At 39.1% G+C, this 24,099-nt stretch overlaps 2 protein-coding genes across 6 annotated transcripts in view; both read left to right on the top strand.

Moving 5' to 3' along the window:
* Positions 1–10,619, top strand: part of LOC127432970 (E3 ubiquitin-protein ligase RNF128-like) — a 28,662-nt gene extending 18,043 nt beyond the window's left edge. Inside the window, exons 3-7 of one of the 2 annotated variants that reach the window (XM_051684525.1) lie at positions 794–865; positions 1,474–1,556; positions 1,687–1,783; positions 7,900–8,067; positions 9,746–10,619. In XM_051684525.1, coding sequence (XP_051540485.1) covers positions 794–865; positions 1,474–1,556; positions 1,687–1,783; positions 7,900–8,067; positions 9,746–9,853 — 528 coding nt within the window. In that variant the 3' untranslated portion in view covers positions 9,854–10,619. The remainder of the gene's footprint in view (positions 1–793; positions 866–1,473; positions 1,557–1,686; positions 1,784–7,899; positions 8,068–9,745) is intronic. The other variant, XM_051684534.1, reaches the window with a different exon arrangement.
* Positions 10,620–15,395: 4,776 nt separating this feature from the next.
* Positions 15,396–24,099, top strand: part of LOC127439597 (TBC1 domain family member 8B-like) — a 29,985-nt gene continuing 21,281 nt past the window's right edge. For all 4 annotated transcript variants that reach the window (XR_007896995.1, XM_051695785.1, XM_051695784.1 and 1 more), the window contains exons 1-4: positions 15,396–15,628; positions 21,486–21,596; positions 21,729–21,847; positions 23,592–23,814. Coding sequence is in view for 3 of the 4 variants with exons in the window: in XM_051695785.1 (XP_051551745.1) it covers positions 15,502–15,628; positions 21,486–21,596; positions 21,729–21,847; positions 23,592–23,814 (580 nt within the window). In the remaining variant the exon portion in view is untranslated. The remainder of the gene's footprint in view (positions 15,629–21,485; positions 21,597–21,728; positions 21,848–23,591; positions 23,815–24,099) is intronic.

Genomic DNA, 24,099 nt, shown 5'->3' with positions numbered 1-24,099 from the left:
CTTTAATCTAGAGCAAAAATTAGAGCTAACATTGGTTAGGGCGCATTGGACAGTCTACCTGTAGAATACTAACACACACAGTTCAGAAAAGGTTGTTGCTTGCTGTTTAAGTCAATAAACATATGCAGGTACACACACACTTTTATGTTTCATGTGAGCATCTCTGGGGTGGGCCAGTGGGGCCCTGCAGGCATGTCTAGTTCTGTTACTCAAACCTTTCCTATTCATTGCAACGTGTGTGTGTGCGTGTGTGCGTGCATGCGTATTTCCTTCATAAGGGAACAGTGCTTCATTCTGAAACATTACCAGCCAACAAGTTCCTTTTAATTGCTTGATTATGAAAGTGTGGAATGGATTGATTTAGGGTTTCAGCATGTGTGACTGTGGTTTAGAAGCAGAGTGTGAGAACCTAGTGATCCAACCACATCATTATATTGTAATAATATATTCTGTATTGTATGATTATGGAGTGCATTGTATGTGTGAATTGATTGACTAAATTAATCAGCTGTAGCTCTCACAATGTAGGTTGAATTTGTTCTTTTTTTATTCATAAATGATGTGTAACTTTCCCTTCATATTTACTTAATATTCTGTATCTTTAAGGCTCTTTGTTACAAGTGTTTGTGGAGCAGAGAAAACACTTTGTGTGTGTGTGTGTTTAGTGTAGGTACTCACATTACAGTTCTACAATATTCATACACTTGCTGAAAAACCAGTGAGACCAGATCAGAAACACCAGATCTCACACATGCATACATGAATCTCTATTTGTCTATTTGCTCTTTTACAGGAAAAACTGAAGGCTGAAGCAAAAAAGGCAATTGGTCAGCTGCAGGTCCGCACTCTGAGACAGGGGGATCAGGTACATCTGTCCATTTTCTGTAGTTGGGCATGTCCATCTTTATTTACACATTATTGCCATAAATGTCCCCCGTCTATCCTTAAAGAGGACAAAATCCTCTTGCCAGGCTGTCAATGTTTAGAAATGACATGCCTGGTTAAATAAAGACAAAATAAAATAAAAATAAAGGTTTATGCTTTTGCGTGTCATTTTATGAGTATTTTCTGATTGACTGTGTTTGTGTTTCCCAGTTTATGTGCTATTGCAAATAGGTTATATTTGTGTGTTGTCTTTTTGTTTGTATTTGTCAGTGCTTGAAGGTTTATAATTGTAATTTGCATTTTTCTTGAATCAAAAACTGACAATGTGGGTGGTAACTTTCAGTTTTAGGCCACATGTATAACATAGAAGTGTGTAAACATAGTACAGCACCTTTGGACTCATTATGCAGAGCCAAAGCATAAAAACAAAAATGTAGAAAAAGAAACTGAAGTTTTATAGAAAATGATAATGCAAATTTATACGAACAGGTATCAGAATGAAAGGAGATTAAAAAAAGGCATTTTTTTTTATTGAAAGCATAATGTCAGTAGGTAAAGTGATTGAAAATGTGTGTGTTTGTCTTGCAGGAGACTGGCCCTGATGCTGATACCTGTGCAGTGTGTATCGAATTGTACAAACCAGGAGATGTGTTGTCGATTCTTACATGCAAGTATGTCTCTTCTCCACATCCTCCTTAGTCAGTCATTCAAAAATGTTTTCACTATAAATCAGAAATACCCTGTTTTTCCTGTCCTGATGTGGGTGTTTGGTTATGTTTGTGTGTTTATGTCTGTTTGCAGTCATTTCTTCCATAATTCTTGCATAGAGCCTTGGCTGCTGGAACACAGAACCTGCCCTATGTGCAAGTGTGATATACTTAAAGCACTTGGAGTTGAGGTGAGATTTCTCACAGTGTGTGTTTCACCTCCAGCAATATTCAAAAGACCATCATTTGCCCTCATTAAACTGTGATGTGTTAGCAAATGAATTTGTCATTCACACACACACACACACACACACACTTTTATTTCCCTCTCTATCTTTCTCTAAGATACACACTAACGCTAATGTAGCTACTTCCCCTATCTTATTTTTGTTAACTTGTGTTAACACAGTAAAACATGACGCTAAAAGCTGTTCTTTTCTTTTCCTTCCCCTAAAAGTTTCTTCCCTTCAAAACTTTAAATTGCACAAATTGGAAGTATGAGAATTATAAAGTGACCAAAAATGCATATTTTAGCTTCAAGTTTAACTGTATTAAGTATTGAAGGACTTCCCAGGTACTGCATGTTGGGCATTTGTTGGTTTCTTTTTCTTCACTATTTTGTAACTCATTCCTTTTTATTTTTTAAAGAAATTCATACATAGGCACACAAAACCTGTCAATAGAACTAATTCCAAACATTCAAGCATAAGAGTTTATATCAGAGAGAAACATAAATTCAGTCAAGTGTGTCCAAACTTTTGAGTGTAGTGTATATAGTGGGGCAAGATATAAATTTAACAGAAAACAGACAAAATTGACAGACAGTAGAAAATACATGTATGTGTAGATTTGTTTGTGTAGAGGTGTGAAATTGCATTTTGTAATGTCCATAAGTTATGGATGGCCAGTGAAGCAGGATGCATAATCTTTATTGTGAATCCAGGTGGTTTGGGGGACGAATTTCTCCATATTGGCTCTAAAAGTGCGGTCACACTAGACTTCGCGCTCCATTCAAACACATCTGAACCCAGGAGACCGGAAAAGTTCATGTGAAGAAATTACGCATTCTGCTGGACACCAAAGTTCAAGTTTGGTGTACTTTTACCTGCAAATTCATCTGACGAGAAGACATGTGAACAATAGGAGATTGAAACATCACACACTGACCTCTTGGCTAAATTGAAAAGAAATACATATTTCATAGTGGTTTTGATTGTTGCAGGACAATTAGTAGATGGTATATTATAACATTTTTAATTTATTATTTGTGATCTATTACTTATTAAAGCTAGAAGCCCTCAAGCGTTGTTTCATATTAGTGCCCGACCGATATATCGGCCAACCAATATTATCAGCCGATATTAGCCTTTCACCGATATATCTGTATCGGCGTATATTTTACCGATATGCGCCGATATGAAAACTTTTTTTCAGAACATATAATGCAGAAAACAATGCTTTAGAATTGGTGTCAGAGCATAGTTTTTCCAGCAGAGTGCGCTCCGACTCCATTGTTTACAGAGCTGACTCTGAGCTGATGGTGGCTCTGCAGACAGTGCGTAGTTGAGCGGTGTCTTGGTAAGTTAACTTGTTTGTGAAGTTCATACTGGAAACTTAATAAACAATGACCCCATCATTTTCCCTTTTCAATATAACTAATATAACATTAACCTTGTCCCTGACAACCATGTCACTCACGTCTGTTTGCTGTTAGCCAGCTATAGTTTGTCAGTGCAGTCAGTATTGTAGCAGATTGAAAGGTAAACATCAGAATATCTTTTTGCAGCTCAGTAGACAATGGTGCGGTGGTGGATTGTGTCCGATGAGTGTTGATTTCATGCTATGTTGTTACGTAGTTGGTGAGACACAATGCTGGAAAGTAAAATAAACAATGTCCATTTTACTCTCCATGACAACGAGCTTATAGCTATCTAGCTAATCACGTAGCTACTTTGTCAGCTGAGTGGAAGCTAATGAGTAAACATGTATTCACCAAACTGTTTTGTTCAGGATTCACAGTTTGGTACCCCCTTCAACCGAACGATTCCAGTCGTTGCATTTATAAAATGTAATATTTAAAAGTCTGGTTTTCCACCGTTGAAAGTTTCCCTTGAATTTGTATAGCAGAATACGGTGCAACACCGCTGCTTATCTGTTTATCTTGACTCAGCAGTATTAATATAGTCAGCATTTGACTGATACTAAACAGTAATACTGATGTTTATTTAGCTGTTTATTTTATTTTTATTTATTCTTTATTTTAATGGTCAACATTTGACTGATACTAAACAGTAATACTGATGTTTATTTAGCTATTTATTTTATTTTTATTTATTCTTATTTTCTCTAGAATTTGTTGACAATGTATAATAATAATGTCAAATATTCTTTGATAAAAAATATTTAAGAAATCAGCCTTCTGAGTACCTTTGCATAGTCATATAGGGGCAAAATCGGTGAAAAATCCACATAGAAAAGGTCTGTTTTCATTCCAGCTCAAAAATTAAATACATCGGCCACCATATCGGTAATCGGTGAATTTTCCCTCTCTAAAATCGGTATCTGTATTGGTCTCAAAAATCCCATATCGGTCGGGCTCTACTTCATATCCTGTCCATTTCGCTGTCCAAAGTAATTTTGCATACTCAAAGCCTAGTGTGACCATGGCTTAAAGCTGTGGTAGCATTCGGTCCCACTGTATGGGTGACTGGTTGATTATTTTACTGGCCTTAGTACTGCTCACCTTGGTGAAAATATCCGGCAGATTGGACAGCACACCCCTGGTAATGTGTTCCACTGACAGGACCACACTCTGCAAGTCTCTTTGGTCCAGCTCCCATTTCAGACAGTAATACTGCATGACAGGATGCTTACAATAGAGCACCTATAAAAAGGTCTGTGCATCTGGGGGTCTTTCCTTCACTTACACAGGTTGCTGAGGCAATACAAGAAATCTGGAGGATGGCTTCTGTTTGATCAGTCCAGTTTGACCTCTCTACTTACCAGAGTTTTAATCTTAGCCTATGTTTATAGTTTACCGTCACAAATATGGAACTGTGGCCACAGTTGCGAAACAAGGATACTGGAAGAGAGTAGTAACAGGAATCCAGTATTTTATCATCTGTGGTTGAGCAAGTTAGATTCTGGTGGACATTTTAAATGGAGTTCGGGAGGAGCTTGTCAAGTTGGTCCTCTCAATCACAATGTAAGCTTATATAACCAGCTGCATACCTCACTCCCATGACAATACTTCCGGCATCCCTCCACCACCATTACTCAGTTTTTCTTATCATTTTTTAACCTTAACTTCAGTTAAGTAGTCCAAGGGGGAACTTGGAGCTCAAGCCGTTCTTCAGGCTTGAACCCTCCATTATGAACAGCAAGCCAAATTTGTTTACCTTTAACAATCTGTTTACCATTCTGCTTCAAGGACTAGGTGGACATGCAAACTTGTGAATTTGGTGTCTGCTTGTGATTGTATGCAAACTATGGTGATGATGACCAAGGTGAATTCCTTGAAGATAAAATTCAAATTATGTGTTATATATTGCATTTCAGATTAAGTTCTTGGTGTCACACTTCCTGCTGTTAACCATAAAACAAATTTTTCAACTTCCCTTCGATTTGCCGGACTCCGGTTCTGTCCTGGCAGTGAATAAATTCCACAGGCCCTGGCTGTGTGATGATAAATATTGTAGCTTATAATGTTCAGTTGTCACCAGTATCCAAGGACTGGACCAGGATTTTCAATACGCAAGGGATCTTCTCAGCCTGTTCTGAACACCAGAGCATCTCTACTGTATGCCTATAATCTACTGCCTTGGGAGCTCACCTTTGTTCTGGCTTTTATAAAGAATTTCCCTAGACAGTTGAGACAAAGATGTCAGAAAACCCAGAAACTAGGGGTGTAACGGTACATGAGTCAGTCACAGGCGATCCACTCCAATCCAGAAGGAGGCGCGTGCGGTAATGCAACGCTGTTTGTTAACCGCCACAACAGGAAAAAGAGCAGAATAAGAAGAAACCATCTATATACCAATCCAAAACAAGAATGGCTTCTCCTAATGCACAAGTTTTATTTTTCATTATTCTATTTATTTTATACTTTTATAACACGAGATGCTTTTCAGTTTTGTAGCTGATTGTGACCAAATACCTTCTGTTTTCTATCAACCCTACAAAAAAATATGGCCTATGCAAGAGTGCACTCTGTTTACTGCTTAGTGCTTAATACACTAAAGGAGGCTGTACTGTACGAACTACCTCAGGGGGGACTAAATGCCACTAGGTAGAACAAACTGTAATTTGCACTACTGTCTGTTCAAAATAAATGAAAAGAAACCTAGCATTTGAGATTTGTTGCTTTTTCCTGTTGTACCAAACCGTGACTCCAAAACCGAGGTACGTACCGAACCGTGACTTCTGTGTGCCGTTACACCCCTAGCAGAAACGTATGCCTGTTTCAAGGGATGCTAATGAAAAAAGCAACATGGTGTTCCATTGTTCTGTCCCTCCTCTTAGATGTTTAGATATGCTTAGTCTCCTGTTGTGAGCAATAGAGACAATAACTGGAGGGTAAGCAGATCCTGTGTAACTTCTTAAATGTTGCAAAGATTACTTATACTGATTCTGGACATCATGAATTCCATGCATGAAAACCTGGAGAGTTCATTCAGTTCTGTCTTTGGGCCCTATTTTAAGAGCACTAGCTCAAAGCGCAGTGCTATGCTTTAAGTCATAAGCGTAAAGTCAATGGGCATGGCCATGAAGTTTTGTTATTTTTGTGCAAGCATGCGCTAAGTCTAGGCTCAAGTGGGTTTGGTGAAATTACACACGCAAAGCACTAATGGGCTGGGTCAACTGCAATTTAATTCTGAGGTTCTTCTCCGGTTATTGCACCGTCTGTGTCCTATTATATAGTCCATTGCCTGTTAATGGACTATATGCAATGAATTAGAAGAAAAGAAATATGAATTTACCTCTTTGTGCATTAACTGCGTCCTTGTTGAATGTCAGGCATATTTCTATGACAGTGACATGGTCCTTGCATGGAAAATGTCTTTCTCATCAGGATTTGCAGGCCTCGTTATATTATAGAGAATGAATTATTATTAATAATTTTCATCTACTGACACAAATCATGGCTTGTATTAACAGTGATTGTATCGGCACACACTTCTACTGTTTGATTTTGATTTTTGAAAAATTCTATTCAATTATTGAAACTTGTAGGGGAATATATGTAGGGAATTATAAATTATTTGAGTTCGAAGGGATCGTTTCAAAGGAAGTCTGTTCAAGCTGTGTCTTAGATAATGGTTTTTTTAGCATGTGATGGTCACTTGGTTAGGGGGTTTTGACACTTGAAAGGGGGGAGAATGAAGGTTGGGTTTTTTTCTGGACAATCTTCCCTTGTTTTGTGACGGTTAAGGCTAGGGAGATACCGGTCAGCTCAGACTTATTGGCACCATTCCGAATTCCTCACTGTTTTATAGCTCAGAGGAATTTCCCGGAATTATAGGCCTCTCTATGTAATTTCCTTCATTTCCTTCTGCCGGGATACTCGGGTCCAACAAACAAAACAAAAAACAAAAAAATTAAACCAAAAATATTTATAAATTCAAATTACACTTCAAACAGTATGAAAATATAATCAAAATAAAAATCTTAAAAATCACTCAACAATAACAGGTGGGAAAATACCAATAGAAATTTGATCATAAATATAATTGTAAATATAATAATAATAATAATTGAAAAAAAGTCAAAATAAATGACCCATAGATAGTTTAACACAAATCTAATAATTTATTTTGTTTTTTCTAATACATTTTTCAGAGTTTGAACATGAACTTTATTACCACCTGCTAGTGGAATCTCCAAACTGCAAATGCAGCAACTGAATTTAGACAAACGTGGTTCTAAAACGTCTTAGCGCAATGACCTATTTCTGAGGAAAACAGCCAATTGTGCTATGTGCAACTTCATAACCATATAATACACCCACAGTTTGTGTGCATACAGCCACAGATAGTACAAACACTCCCATCCACGCCCACCTGCGCTTTGTGCTGGCACGAAAATTGCGCTTAGAATTAGCAGTCTCACGAAAATCGGATAAGACGTAGCACATGGTCTTTGCGCATAGTGCTGTGCTTTGCACGCTAATGAAAATTGAGCCCTTTATCTTTGGCACTATGTATTTTTCCCCCTTTGAATGAATTTGCTCCAAAAATGCAAAAGTTTCAAAAATTCACAAGATTTTTGTGAGATTTAGTGAACATTTATTTTTCTAAACCTCTTGTAGATGGATGTGGAGGAGCAGCCACAGATTACAGTGCATGATTTCAGATCTTTTCTACCTCTTAGGACCACAATGAGACAGTGTCTCACACACATAGTGAGACGGCATCCTCTGGCTATGCATCCATGCATGGACACGAGCAGCTCGGTCCTGCTGAAGATGTGCAAAATGGTTTGAAAAACACACACACTAACATTTCTTCCAACTGTTAGAAACATGCACTTCAACTTGCAGCGATTATACTATTTAACTTTAACATATACACCGATCAGCCACAACATTAAAACCACCTGCCTAATATTGTGTAGGTCCCCCTCGTGCCGCCAAAATGGTGCCAACCCGCATCTCAGAATAGCGTTCTGAGATTATATTCTTCTCACCACAATTGTACAGAGCGGTTGTCTGTTACCGTAGACTTTGTCAGTTCGAACCAGTCTGGCCATTCTCTGTTGTCCTCTCTCATCAACAAGGCGTTTCCATCCGCAGAACTGCCGCTCACTGCATTTTTTTTTGTTTTTGGCACCATTCGGAGTAAATTCTATAGACTGTTGTGTGTGAAAATTCCAGGAGATCAGATCAGTTTCAGAAATACTCAAACCAGCCTGTCTGGCACCAACAATGATGCCATGGTCACATTTTTTCCCCATTCTGATGGTTGATGTGAACATTAACTGAAGCTCCTGACCTGTATCTGCCTGATTTTATGCACTGTACTGCTGCCACATGATTGGCTGATTAGATAATCGCATGGATGATTGTTGTTGCCAGACGGGCTGGTTTGAGTATTTCTATAACTGCTGATCTCCTAGGATTTTCACGCACAACAGTATCGAAAATTTACTCAGAATGGCTCCAAAAACAAAAAACATCCAGTGAGCAGCAGTTCTGTGGACAGAAATGCCTTGTTGATTAGAGAGGTCAACGGAGAATGGCCAGACTGGCATCTCAGAATGCTATTTTGAGATGCGGGATGGCGCTGTTTTGGCGGCACGAGGGGGACCTACACAATATTAGGCAGGTGGTTTTAATGTTGTGGCTGATCGGTGTAAGGACAAAGAAAAAGTGCTAAATGTCACACAGTAATGTTAACAGAATAATAGAAACATTTATTTACACATACTTATTAAGCTGAGGTGGGTGCAAGGCTGAATAAGACACAATGGTACAATGTCTTTTTAAATGTTTATACAATTAGGAATATTCCAGGTTCAATACAAGTAAAGCTTAATCGACAGCATTTGTGGCATTTTGATATCCACAGAAACTGATTTTGACCTGTTCCTCCTGGGGACCAATTCATAAATATTAAAATATTCACTGTTTCAAAAAGTATAGCCTCAAAATATAAACAATATGCATTTTAACATGATTTTAACGAGTGATGAAATCAATTACGAACCTTATCTGTGTTAAGATATGTCTAATTTTACAACTTGTCTACATGACAAGATGACGTAGGGCTGTAAACCCTAAAATGAATGTAAAAACAACTATTTAAACAATGTAAAGATGGCTCAAAGAATACACAGGTGTTAACAGAAGAATTAATGTGAGCACTTTTATAAAATTAGAAACTTCACATTTCTGCCTTTTAAACACTCCAAAATTGGCCCCATTCACTTCCATTGTAAGTGCCTCACTGTAACCTAAATTTTTGCTTTTTTAAAGAAAAGGTGGGATGAGTCTAATTTTTTTATGGTAATCAATATTATGCCATAAATCCTGTTTATTGAGCATGACTTGTATTAAACTCTGAATATTCCTTTAAAATAGTCAAGTATGCAACTCAAACATAATGTACTATAATTATAGTTTATAATTTGAGTGGTTTGTTGTGATTGGTTTGCAGGTCTGCGAGACGAGCAGCTGGAGGTACCACCTCAGTATGATAATCTTGCCTTCGAGAGTGACGTTCACAGCCAGAGTGAAATCAGCACCTAAGCAGCACAGACACTAACACACTGCACTCATGCAAATGAGTGGTTTTGATTTGAGGACTTTTAGTCATATTCAAGCACTGCTGAGCCCTTTTCTGATAAGATTCTGACTACGTGCCTATAAATTCTCTCTCTCTCTCTCACTCTCTCTCTCTGTGTGTGTCTGTCTGTGATTTCTGGGCCGATCATGGTTTAATTCTCTGTGGTTAATTCAGGGTATTGTTATTGCTGATTCAGGGTATAATTTCCACTTTGGTTGTGTCAGGGTTTGACACTCACAGCCTTCAAAAAAATCATGATGAAATCAGATCAGCTGTGGAGATGCACAGAGAGAGACAGAGTGCTCCAACTGCTGTTCATCAGTGGACATGACACACACTGTACTTTCTCCCGTTATTCATGGTTTATTAGACAATATAATTTTCCTGTTTTGATGGAAATTTTAAATTTCAAGAATGTGCCTTACACATACCTATTTATGATTGCAGATATTTAATACTCTTTTTGTTGACTTAAAAGGGCTGGATTGAAAATGTATTTAAGTTTTCCTGATTTAAATATTTAAATAAGGAATGGAAATATTCTTTATTCTTTGAATGAATAGTACTGACATTAAGATTTATATTTTAAATAAAATCTTTTATGAAATTCATATATCCATCTTGTTTGACTTGCAGATGTTTGAGTGTGAAAACTGTCAGGAAGTTAGGTTACAGTGCTTTGTGTCATCAACAGTATATGGACCTGTGCATCCTGAATTGAAGGGGTCCCACTTTATGCAACCATAAGTACCATATATCACAACAATACTGGCCAAGCCAAATTAAAAATTGTTTTGCTTTTTGTTATGATTTTAAATTTGAAAAAAAAAAAAACAATTATGTGAATATTTAGGCAAATGTGACACTCTTGACAGTTATCTTGAACTGAAGACTTTAGAAATCCAAACAAATGTGATCTCAATCCTTTTTTTAATAACACATGAATTGATTTTCTACTTGACTGTGTGTAATTTATGTCGTACAACAAAACGTCCAAATATCTTAAAAGTTATGTTTACGAGAGAGGTCATGTGACGCCATGCGAGGAGCAGACGTGTAAATGGCGAGCTCTGCGCACTTTGCTAGTTTTTTTTAAATTATTTTCATGTTATAATCCGGTGAGATTCGATACACCCAGCTACATATTTGTTCTTTGAGGTAAACATGGCAAAGAAGTAAAAATCCTCAGGCTCTGGAGACATTAAAAGACACTTACGTGCTCAAGCTGAAACCTCCGATGGGCCTGCGGACCAGGGACTCGGTTTGGACGGTGCGGTGGGAGAAATCCAGCATCAACTGTCCAATATGGCTGTGATGCTGACGAAGGTTGTTGCTGACTTAGAGGATCTCGCTGTAATACGTCGATCGATTACGGCGATGGAAACAAAATTCTCTGAGGTGGTTACAAGAGTGGCAGATGTTGAGAAACGGATCAATTATCTGGAGTCATTGGAAAGGGAATTATCCGCTAATCCGCTTGCGACCAAAATAGACATGGAAAGCATTTTGGAAAAACTGGAAGATCTCGAAAATAGGAGCTGACGAAATAACGTACGGATTGTTGGAATTCCTGAGCATGAAGAAGGCAGAGATATGATGAAATTCCTAGATGAGCTCTTCCCGAATCTGCTTGACATAACAGGCCATATGCTGGAAATCGAGTGAGCTCACAGAGTCCCGGCTCACAGATCTGCTGAGGGGGACAGGCCCCGATCAATTCTGGCCAAATTTCTGAGATCATCCGATAAAGATCTTGTGTTGTGTGAGGTGAGGAGCATAGGAAAGCTTTCTTGGAAGAATCACAATATTTTCTTTTTCCTGGACTTTGCGAATTCGACGAGAGAAACGCGATCGATTCAAGGAATGTAAGAGACTCTTACATCAACGGAAGATCGCTTTTGCATTGAAGTTTCCGGTCAAACTGAGAATAGATACTAAGGATGGCCGCAAAGTATTTACGTGTCCCAAGCAAGCACTGTCCTTCATATAAACAATGGGTGAGTAAGCCATTTGGTGTTTCTCATGTAGCTCCAGAGTGGATTAACTCGCTATACTTACTCTTGGCTGTCTGAGGAAGATGGGTGCCATTTTAGTTTCAGTTTGTGTTGGTTCTGCCTAGCGGCTGGTGTTTGTTTTGTGGAATAACACTCCTTCAAGAAACTTTTGCATGCATATGCATATACTGTATATAAGTCCATCATTTCATCTGTTGTGGATTGCTCAATTGGAAACATCTTAGTCTCAGATCACGCCCTGGTGAGTTTAGAGATATTGCCACATACAAAGAAAAAGAAATCATATAGTTGGCGCTTTAACGTATCCCTTTTGCAAAATCCTGATTTCCAACAAATCTTAAAGACTGAAATCAGTGTTTATATGGAGACCAACTGGTCCTCAGTATCTTCTGTGGGCATGGCTTGGGAGGCACTTAAGGTAGTTCTTAGGGGTCAGATCATACAATATGCCTCATTCACCAAAAAATCCAAAGCATGAGAACTCGTGGAGTTGGAAGGGAATATTAAAAGTGCAGAGGCAGAGCTGAAGCGCTGAATGTCGTCTGGTGGCCTCAGAGAACTGACCCGATTGAAATACAGATATAATACTATTTTGTCCCGGAAAGTGGAGTTTTGGTTATTCAGGGCAAGACAGTCATACTTTGAGTTGGGGGACAAAGCAGGGAAGCTTTTGGCTAGATATATAAAACAGAGAGAGTCTTTTTCTACCATTCCCTCAGTGAAATCTGCTGGTGGTGAAATTTTTACCCTTGCCATTGATAATTTTTTTTAAATTTTTTTCCTTTTTTTTCTCCCAATTTGGAATACCCAATTCCCAATGTGCTCGTGGTCACGTAGTGATTTGCCTCAGTCCGGGTGGCAGAGGACGAATCCCAGTTGCCTCCGCATCTGAGACAGTCAACCTGTGCATCTTATCACGTGGCTTGTTGAGTGCGTTGCCATGGAGACATAGCACGTGTGGAGGCTTCACGCCACCCACCGTGTCAACCACGCCCAACTCGCCACACACCCCACCGAGAACGAACCACATTATAGTGACCACGAGGAGGTTACCCCATGTGACTCTACCCTCCCTTGCAACTGGGCCATTTTGGTTGCTTAGGAGACCTGGCTGGAGTCACTCAGCACACCCTGGGATTTGAACTAGCGAGGTAGCGAACTCCAGGGGTGGTAGCCAGCGTATTTTACTACTGAGCTACCCAGGCCCCCTCGGCCATTGATATAAATAATGCCTTTAAAGAGTTCTATCTTGATCTTTATAGTTCCACATCTTCGTCTACTGATGAAGATATTAGAAAATTTTTGGAACCATTAGAATTCCCTAAATTGACGACTGAGCAAAAAAATTCTCTTGATTCTGAGATAACCTTGGAGGAGCTTGACGTGGTAATTAAGGCCTTACCTACAGGGAAGTCTCCGGGGCCAGATGGTTTTGCCACTGAATTTTTTAGATCTTATGCTACAGAATTGGCTCCACTTTTGTTAGAAGTTTATATGGAATCATTAAAGAATGGAAAGCTTCCCCCAACCATGACACAAGCCCGGATCAGTCCGATTCTTAAAAAGGACAAAGATCTAAGCGAGTGTAAAAGTTACCGTCCAATTTCCCTGATCCAGCTAGATGTAAAAATCTTGTCAAAAATTTTGGTTAACCGATTAAGTAAAGTTATGACATTTCTTATACATATAGATCAGGTGGGGTTCATTCGGGGCCATAGCTCTTCTGATAACATTAGGCGTTTCATCAATATCATGTGGTCAGTGGCGAATGATCAGTCTCCAGTCGCTGCCATCTCACTTGACGCCAAAAAGGCATTTGAAATGATAGAATGGGATGTATGGGTTCGTGAGTATATTTATTGGTTGGATTAAGTTACTTTATAAACACTGTGTAGTAGCGGTACAAACAAATGGATTAATTTCAGATTATTTTACTCTGGATAGGGGCACTCGGAAGGGTTGCCCTCTTTCCCAATTATTGTTCTGTCTTGCCCTGGAAGCATTAGCAGCCACGATAAGAAAGGAGGATGATTTTCCAAAGGTGATGGCGGGAGGTGTGGCGCATAAGCTTCTGCTTTACGCAGATTATATTTTATTATTTGTCTCTGACCCAACTAGATCTATGCCTTGCCTCCACAGAATTATTAATTCCTTTTCCAAGTTCTCAGGATACAAAGTCACTTGGTCTAAATCTAAATCTAAAGGGAGATGGGTAATTTTGAATGTGTGTGTGCGTTCTTATTTTTATTTTATTTTTTTTTCTGAATACTGTCTGTTGATTTATTGTTTATTTTGCGCGTCATTGGTTTGATGTCAGGCCACTGGGGTGTGTGTGTTTGGGTGGGGGTTGGGAATGATCGGAGGGAAGGGTTTAGGTTTATGTAATGTGATTCCGTGTTTCCTGTTATGTTTTATGGATTTGTTATTGGAATCAATAAAAATGGTTAATAATAATAATAATAATAATAAAAAGAAGTTATGCTTACCACAGACCTTATTTTAGTCAATAAATAAATAAATAAAATAATAATATTAATAATAATCATAAATCCCGAGGATACTCATGGTCTCGAAAATACTAATTCGCTTCTGGATTTTTGGACCACAGCCTGAACAGGCCTACGAGATAATGTAATAATAACATACGATTTTAAAAATACGTTTACACAATTTAGGATTTGAAGAAATCTACGCAACGCATACTGACACCTTGCCGAACACTGCTATGTCCCTTTAATAATTTTAAACCATTTTAGATTTCAAGAAATTTTGTGCCTTACCAAAGTGATTCTAGCAAGTCAGTCCACTGTAGGCATCTTTGGAACGCTCTAGGGAATCTAGTTCCAGTCATGCCAGTACAGCTCCTATCTACATGAATGGGGAAAGACCGAAATCTCAAAAAAGGGTTGGTCAAGATTACGATCAAAGACCATATTTCAAATCAGCAATAAAATCTGATAATATTGGAATCATTAATTGTGCTTCTTTACCTCATATTACACTAAAACACGCAATTTTCGCGGCTTGTAGTGCTAATGCGCATGCGCGTTAGCGAGTTGATTGACAGGCGATGTCTGTATCTAATAGGTGATTGGCTCTTTTACCTGTAATGCGGGACTTCCTTTCTTTGGGTCTAAAGGTACTTGGTTGGGCGTTCCAATTTCTCCCATTCATTTAAATAGAAGTGACCCTGCTCAGCTAAATATTATTTGGCCTTACACCTATTTATGTTTGAAAAAGTTTAATACTCTTTTCTTAGACTTAATGAGACTGGTTTAAAAATGTTTTTAAGTTCTCCTGATTTAAATATTTAAAAAAGGAATGGAGATATTCTTTATTCTTTGAATGAATAGTATTGACGAAAAAGTCACGCGGTGGCGTAGAAGTTATGGGAGGTGTAGTTTATTGTTTTGACGGCATGGCTCTTCTCTGCTCACAAGGCAGCTGTGGAAGACTACAATCCCAGTGGCGCCTCTGTTGCTGGCTTTAGCTCGGTTTCTGTCGACGTGGGAAAAGCGCTGCAAGAGCAAACACAACACTATGGGTGTATGCGCTTGAGATGAGCAGAGTGTCATGCCAGTGGACGTGTAGCCCTGAAAAACAGACTCTAATATGTGGCTTAAACCCGAAGAGGTGCTTCTTAAAAATGCGCTTAAATTATGGGTGACAGAAAAATCCAATGATTACTTCGTGCTGCAGCGAAGACGCGGATACGGAGAGGACAGCGGAGGATTGACAGGTACCGGGAGCGCTCTGAGATCCGTGTGCAAGCAATAAACCTGACAGGCTCTGCTTCTTAAATTAACGTGCCATATATGACACTATATCCAAATGTTACCGTCTCTCTCAGTTTACACGCGAAAACACACCTCAGTTGATTTCCTAATCTCTTGCGTTTCACTTTGCACCTGGTCAGGTTAATTCTACATCGATGTGTTTTTGTTTTTTTTTTCGCTGTCATTGGACTGATGATGTGCTTATTTGAGCGCTGACGTCACCACTGCGCTAAATTGACCATCTGCGCAATATTCCACTGTGGCATGTAAATATTTAACATTCCTCCAATATTATAGTTTCAGAAACTGAAGTCTGAACCTCGTGTTTAATAGAGAGATTGGTCAGGCAAGCCTGTAGTTCTGCTCCTGCAGGAGTCATTGCGTCACGGTGTGACGTCACGTTGTTTAGGTTTTCAGATGGATTCAGCGTGTTAAATTGGCAGATGCTTCCTCACCAAAGCCACTGGAAAAGACGTCCTTATTGACTGGTGCTGTTAGTAGATAAAGTTTTATCAGCAAAGAATGATTAGTGCAAGTCTGGTGACATTTAAAGCCAGTTTCACTCTCATTTCACTTCTAATTTTTAAGGTCAAGCTCATCTGACCCTGAGTTCTGTATACTGTAACAGACGTATGTTTGCTGTTATTTTTATTCATTTCACAATTTGAGATGGCAGCAGAAGAGCTCAAGTTTCCCGCTTTTTGCAAGGCAAGACTACACTTGTGCGACTGGAATTGGAGATGTGTTTGGTGAAGTCAGATCCTGCAGTTCTGAAAGATGATTTCAATTGTAAGATCATTAGGTGGTCTGATGGGGAGTGTTTGCAGTAGTAGGTGTTTAGTCACCAGTGAAAGCTCAAAAAACTGTTTTGTGTCACATTGTCATGGAGCGGCTAGCTTAGATGAATATGTGGCACGAAGTGATGCTTGTTAGTGAGCTAATTGTTGGTTTTACTCCGGCTATTGACTCACTATATTGTTCTTTAGAGTTCATCACCATGGCAACCAGTGCTTTATGACCAAGGGCTACACTAGTGGCTTTCTGCAGCAATGTAATTGAGCAGTGTGGCTTGAAACTCATAGGAAGGGCAGATTTCCAATAACAAGCACTGTGAAAAATGAGATTCTCCTCTCTGCTAACATTCATATGACCCTTAGAGACATTACAAAGAGTAGATAAAGGCCCAGATCAAACCAGGATTTGAAAGGTTTCTGCATTATTTCTTGCTAACTGTAAATTTTGCAAACTATTTATTCTAATAATATTTTGTTTAATCTCAAAAGAGTTCTGCTTATCTCATATTAAGTTGTATTGGAATAATTATGCTGTAAATTGTATATTTAAATTATTATAATCTGGATAGACCTAGTCTTTATTCTACTGAAACAATTAACAGAGAGACTATTTGCACTAGGTGTTAAAAGCACCTGCCCTTTGCACTCCAATAGTCTGGTGGAAACAAATAAGAAATTAAAGAGAATCTGCACACCGTAGTATCGCTGTAATGTCGTGGGGTGTTACAACGGTGTAGATGTGTTTCTTTCGTTCGGATGACCGGGGTTCAAATCCACCTTTTGTACCACTTTTCCTCATCCTGTTTCCTGTCTCCTGTCTCCACTATTCATATTTTCTTTTAATACTACTTATGATAATAAATAAAAATGAATATAAAGCTTGTTTTTCTCACAGTGATTTGGTCACGGTGAAGGTCGGGGAGCTGAGAGAAAGGTTTGATCCGGGTCATTTTAACCTTGGTTTTACTATAATAATAATGTATTAACCATGTTTTTTGGCAGAAGCCATACTTTTAATGCAATTAACTATGGTGTTACTACAGTAATATGGTGTTTATATAGTAACCATGTTTAATTTTGTGGTTACTATAATTTTACTACAAAATACCATTGTGATTATATGGTTACTGTAGTAAAACCATTGTTAGTTTTTATAAGGGAAGGTTAGGTTTAGGGGTAGGGGTGGGTGTAGGGTGTCTGTGGGACTCTAAACACATTAAACATGCTGCAGTGATGCCCCTTTACTGTATGTTAGTATTTCATTAGGTGTGCAAATATTATCTGCTACTATTTTCACCAGGGTGCAAATAGCATCTAACAATATTGGCACTTAGTGTAAATAGCATCTATTGATATTTGCACTTAGTGCAAATGGCCTCTGCCAATAATTAATTATTTTCTCAAGAGATGGTGGTTTGTCCACACGATTGGCTGATTAGATAATCGCATGGATGATTGTTGGTGCCAGACAGGCTGATTTTAGTATTTCTGTAACTGCCGATCTCCTGGGATTTTCACGCACAACAGTCTCTAGAATTTACTTAGAATGGTGTTAAAATAAAAAAAAAAAAAAAGATTTCGCATCAATCTACACTCCATATCCCATAATGACAAAGCAAAAAACAGATTTTTGATAACTTAAAAAAGAAAAAACTATGGGCCTGGGTAGCTCAGTGAGTAAAGACGCTGACTACAACCCCTGGAGTTGCGAGTTCGAATCCAGGGCATGCTGAGTGACTCCAGCCAGGTCTCCTAAGCAACTAAATTGGCCTGGTTGCTTGGGAGGGTAGAGTCACATGGGGTAACCTCCTCGTGGTCACTATAATGTGGTTCTCGCTCTTGGTGGGGCGCACGGTGAGTTGTGCGTGGATGCCGCAGAGAATAGCGTGAAGCATCTGCACATGCTATGTCTCTGCAGTAATGTGCTCAACAAACCATGTGATAAGATACGTCTCAGACGTGGAGGCAACTGAGATTCGTCCACTGCCACCCAGATTGAGGCGAGTCACTAAGCCACCACGATGACTTAGAATGCATTGGGAATTGGGCATTCCAAATTGGGGAGAAAAGGGGAGGGGGAAAAAAAAACTGAAATATCATATTGACATAAGTATTCAGACCCTCTGATATGACACTTGAAATTTAGCTCAGGTGCATCCCATTTCTCTGGATCATAGTTGAGATGTTTCTACACTTTGCTTGGAGCCCACCTGTGGCACAAATTCAATTGATTGGATGATTTGATGATTTGGAAAGGCACACACCTGTCTATATAAGGTCTCACAGCTGAAAATGCATAGAGCAAAAACCAAGCCATGAGGTTAAAGGAACTTCCTGCAGAGCTCAGAGACAGGATTGTGTTGTGGCACAGATCTGGGGAAGGAAACAATTTTTGACTGCATTGAAGGTTCTCAAGTGCACAGTGGCCTCCATAATTCTTAAATGGAAGAAGTTTAAAAAAAACAGGACTCTTCCTAGAGCTGGCCACCCAGCCAAACTAAGCAATCAGGGGAGAAGGGCCTTGGTAAGAGAGGTGACCAAGAACCCGATTGTCACTCTGGTTGAGCTCCAGAGATCATATGTGGAGATGGGAGAAACTTGCAAAAGGACAACCATCACTGCAACACTCCACCGATCTGGGCTATATGGCAGAGTGGCCAAACGGAAGCCTCTCCTCTGTGCAAGACACATGAAAGCCTGCTTGGAATTTGCAAAAAAGCACCTAAAAGACTCTCAGACTGTGAGAAACAAGATTCTCTGGTCTGATGAAATGAAGACTGAACCGTTTGTCTTCAATTCCAAGCGTCATGTCTGGAGGAAATCAGGCACCACTCAGCACCTGTGCAATACCATCCCAACGGTGAAGCATGGTGGTGGTAGCATCATGCTGTGGGGGTGTTTTTCAGCAGCAGGGACTGGGGGACTGGTCATTGTTGAAGGAAAGCTGAACTCGGCAAAATACAGAGATATTCTTAATGAAAACCTGGTCCAAGAGCGCTCAGGACCTCAGACTGGGTGAAGATTCAACTTCCAACAGGACAATGACACTAAGCACACAGCCAAGACAATGCAAGAGTGGGTTAGGGACAACTCTGTGAATGTCCTTGAGTGGCCCAGCCAGAGCCCGGACTTGAACCCAATCGAACATTTCTGGAGAGACCTGAAAATGGCTGTCCACCGACGGTCCCCATCCAACCAGACAGAGCTTGAGAAGATCTGCAGAAAAGAATGGCAGAAAATTCCCAAATCCAGGCGTGCAAAGCTTGTCATATCATACCCAAAAAGACTTGAGGCTGTAATCGCTGCCAAAGGTACTTCAGCTACTGATTAAAGGGTCTGAATACTTATGTCAATGTAATATTTAAGTTTTTCTTTTTAATACATTTTTGCTTTGTCATTATGGTGTATGGAGTGTAGATTGATGTGAAAAAAATAATTTAAAGCATTTTAGCATAAGGCTGCAACATAAATGGAGTCTGAATACTTTCTGAATGCACAGTATATATGTATATATATGCTGTGTATATTTAAGCAATATCACACGAGCAAGAGTGCGATATGGCCCTACATCAGCACTGCTGTGATTCGAGTGCTGTTGGTAATCACAGCAGTGCTGATGTAGGGCCATACAGCACGATTGCGAGTGTGATATTGCTTATATACAACAGTTCAATGAACAAGTAAATAAAAATAAAAAAAATTGGAAAAACTGAGTACGGTCATAAAAACGCATTTGTGCATGGAACTACTTTATTACGCGGCAATTCAGAATCTGCCGTTGCTGGTTCAAACCAAATGATGCATCCAAGCCTTCGTTAGTAATTCAAAAATGTCACTTCAGAAATAGTATCACAGCTTGTGCTGTTTCTAACAAGTTACTAGATAAACAAGGATGGATGTGTGTGTGTGAGAGAGAGAGAGACAGAGCATGTGCGATCACCTGTTGCCACTCCCAAGCAGAGATGCTGTCAGCTTTCTGAAGATCAGCTTTCTCAGTGGAAAAATAGCCGTACAAGAGGGGGTAATTCTACCTATTTCGCGGTAACTGGTGCGCAAGGGCCATTCACTATAGAAACCGCAATGTCCTCCATTTTGAGGTAAGCGCCTTCAGCTTGTGTAATTAATCAGTCTGTTGTGTCTCTCAGCTGTGATGAGCCGTAATGCTGAAGTTGTTCGTTTAAAGCCGTTTAAAACTATTTCCTAGCTTTAGTAGTAGAAATACAAGCGATCATATAGTGTTGTATGTAAACACTGGCTGAAGCGATTCACTTCATGTCACCTAACTGGCTCATATTACACATAAAAATTATTTTGCCACCACCTGCTGGCTAACATATGTAATGTAAAAGAAAAAGAGACAAACCGTAGCTCTTAACAGATCTGCACTGCTCTTACACTTAGTTTAGAACGGCACGAACACAAGCGGAGTGATACACACAGTAAAGCGTCAGAGTGCTGATGGTGTCAGACCATCAATGCTCATGGAACATCTCCAGTCCAATCAGATTCGAGGACTGGAACTAACTGTTGTAATTCTATATACATATATATATATATACACACACACAGCAGGATGCTGCAGTTATAATTGCCAATATTTGTCACTTCGAGAGAACCTGTATCAGTCGATAACCACACCTGCTTGGCTAATAAAAAGAAGGGTGCAGCTCCCCCTTGTGTCAGTTCCAAAATCCTGCCAATAAATAATGGCTAGTTCTGCAGAGCTGGACTTTTGACAGTTGGCATACAGTCTGATCCACTTGGTTGAGTCTGGAACCTTCCACAGGAAGGGGCCTTCTGAAACAACTTTGCAAACTTTCACAAATTGAGAAATTATTTCCACCTCAGAGGTGCTCATTGTAGCAGACTTGTACCTTGTAAACATGACTTTTTGTTTCAGATGAACTGATTAAAAACCTAGCATAATCAGACACTATATATAAGTTAAGGTTTACAGATAGTGACAGTTTATTAAATTTAGAGATTTATTTTCTTAATTTTATTACTGTTTTTTTTCCCCCCTCAGGCTTGCTGGTTGGAACTTTGGACACAGTTCTTGACTCCACTGCCAAAGTGGCCCCGTTTCGCATTTTACACCAAACGCCTGACTCTCAGGTGTACTGGAGCATTGCCTGCGGTGAGAGAGAGTTGCTACACAATGTGTGTTTGTGTTTGTGTTTGTGTTTGTGTGTGTGTGTGAGTGTGTGTGTGAGTGTGTGTGTGAGCTTGGCTCAGACCCACTTCATTGAAAAAATATGTGTGTCCCCAGGAGCGTCTTTAGAGGAGATCTCGCAGCACTGGGACTGGCTGCAGCAGAACATCATCAGAACTCTCTCTGTGTTTGACTCTGGGGAAGACATCACCAGCTTTGTCCAGGGAAAGATAAGGGTGAGAGAAAATGCACACACTCACGCTCCAGTTCCAATATATTTGGAATAGGGATGTTAAAAGTACTGGCCAAAAATGAAACAATACCAGTCTACAGTATCGGTAGTAAAGAGCACTAAATTCAGCACCCAAGTGTCTGATTGACAATCGACTGCTATTGAATGCTTGCATGTGTATGCGCACATGCTCTGTGAAGAGCACTCGTGCCTCACTGCAATGCAGCTACACATGATCAAATGCACTTCTTCTGCTAAATGCACTTGCTTTATACATGAAGTCACACATGCTGCCGCTGTGTATTCTGTTGTTTATGTTCATCAAAGAGTAACATTGACAGAAAAAGAGAAAACCACTCAATGCAACTGGATGGATAATGGGCTCCATATATTTGATTTGATTTCCTGTACTTTTGTATTTTTTTATTCTGCATGTTGACATTAATACTTGATACTGCTATTATCACTGTTTACTTAATGAAATATTCCAGGTTCAATACAAGTTAAGCTGAATTCACAGCTTTTTACGGCATAATGTTGATTACCACAAAAATACATTTTAACTTGTCCCTTTTCTTTAAAAAAAAGCAAAAATGAGGAAGTGAGTGGGGCCAATCTGTAAAAGTTAAAATACTCACCGTTTCATAAAGACGTAAACAAAATGTGTGTTTACATGATTTTATTGTGATAAAATTGCTTACTAACCTTTTCTGTGTGAAGTTATATCTAATTTTACAACTTCGTTGCCATGATGACAAAATGCTGGAAACCCTAAAACCCCAAAAACGACATAATAATAACAATTTTACTCCACAATTTTACTTTATTCACAAGTCTTAACAAAACAATTAAAGTGGTCATGACATTTTTTATTTTAATATGTTCCTTTAGGTTTACTTATGATATTAATATTATTATTTTTGCACAAAAAACAGTCATATATTTGTAAAGCATGATCATTTTCCACCCTCATTCTGACCCTCTGCCAGAAACGCTTTTTTTGGTGCTGCTGCTCCTTTAAGACTTGACAGTAAATGGCCACTGTTATGATTGGCTCTCTGCTTTTGACTGCTTTCTCCTTGCCATCTCACTGCTCACCACTATTGGGCGGGACAACGGAGGTAGTAAGGTAAAATAGATGGTCAGATGGAAATGTGTACCAAAGTGACATCAATGTGGAGTAAGTAGAGGAGGAGTTGTTTTGGCAGCTTGGTTTCAACAAATGCTTTGAAATATGCTCATTCACTTCCATTGAAAGTGCCTCACTGAAACCTAGATTTTTGTATTGTTTTTTTAAAGAAAAATATAATTTTTAAAATAAAATAAAAAATAATTTTTTGTGGTAATTGACATTGTCATAAATGCTGTCGATTGAGCTTGACTTGTATTGAACCCATAATATTCCTTTAACTGGAAAATTCCTTTAAATTTTACTGGCTGTTTACTTGCCTTGAGTAATTAATTTTTTAAGTAATTTTTTATGCCATTTTACTAATACAATGTATTTATCTTCTTAATTATTTTACTTTTTATACTAAAAGTGTTCAGTTGCATATTAGTTTTTGCTGTGGTTTCGAAACTGGTATCAAGGATCATGAAATGTCACTGTATTGATAATGACTACTGAAATTCTGGTACCATGACAACCCTTCTTTTTAATCTTTTTATTTTTCTGTTATGTTGTATTTTAGATTTAAGTCCCTGCAGCCACTCTTGTGTTGTTGATTCCAGTAGTGTTTGTTGTGTAGGGTCTGATTGCCGAGGAGGGCACATCCGCTGGTGACGAGGAGGATCCAGAGCGGTTCAGGGAAGCAGTGCTGCGCTTTGAATGTCTGTTTGGTTTGCCTCAGAGAGAGAAGCTTGTGACGTATTTCTCCTGCAGCTACTGGAGAGGACGAGTGCCAAACCAGGGCTGGATCTACCTCAGCACCAACTTCCTGTGTTTCTATTCCTATATGCTGGGAAATGAGGGTTAGTAGTACACTCATTAACATAAACACACTGCCTCAGGCTCCATTTCGGTACCATATTTTATATATGTGATGGTGGTTTGCGTTTGGGTTTTTTGAAGTGGGGCAATTACATGCACCAACAAGTGTCATTGTTTTAATGTGATTACTTACTGTTCCTCTAATGGCTCAAATGTAGACTTTTGAAGGACACATTAGCTAGAGGGCATTTCAAATCTTCAAAACAAAGCAAACTAGTGAGCGATAGCAGGTAAAACTGTGGTAGAATTTACAAAATTGTATTTTT

Source organism: Myxocyprinus asiaticus, chromosome 4, assembly GCF_019703515.2.
Source record: "Myxocyprinus asiaticus isolate MX2 ecotype Aquarium Trade chromosome 4, UBuf_Myxa_2, whole genome shotgun sequence".
Taxonomy (NCBI): Eukaryota; Metazoa; Chordata; class Actinopteri; order Cypriniformes; family Catostomidae; genus Myxocyprinus; species Myxocyprinus asiaticus.
Note: the sequence above shows the minus strand (reverse complement) of the source record. Positions and strands in the feature narration are given on the sequence as shown.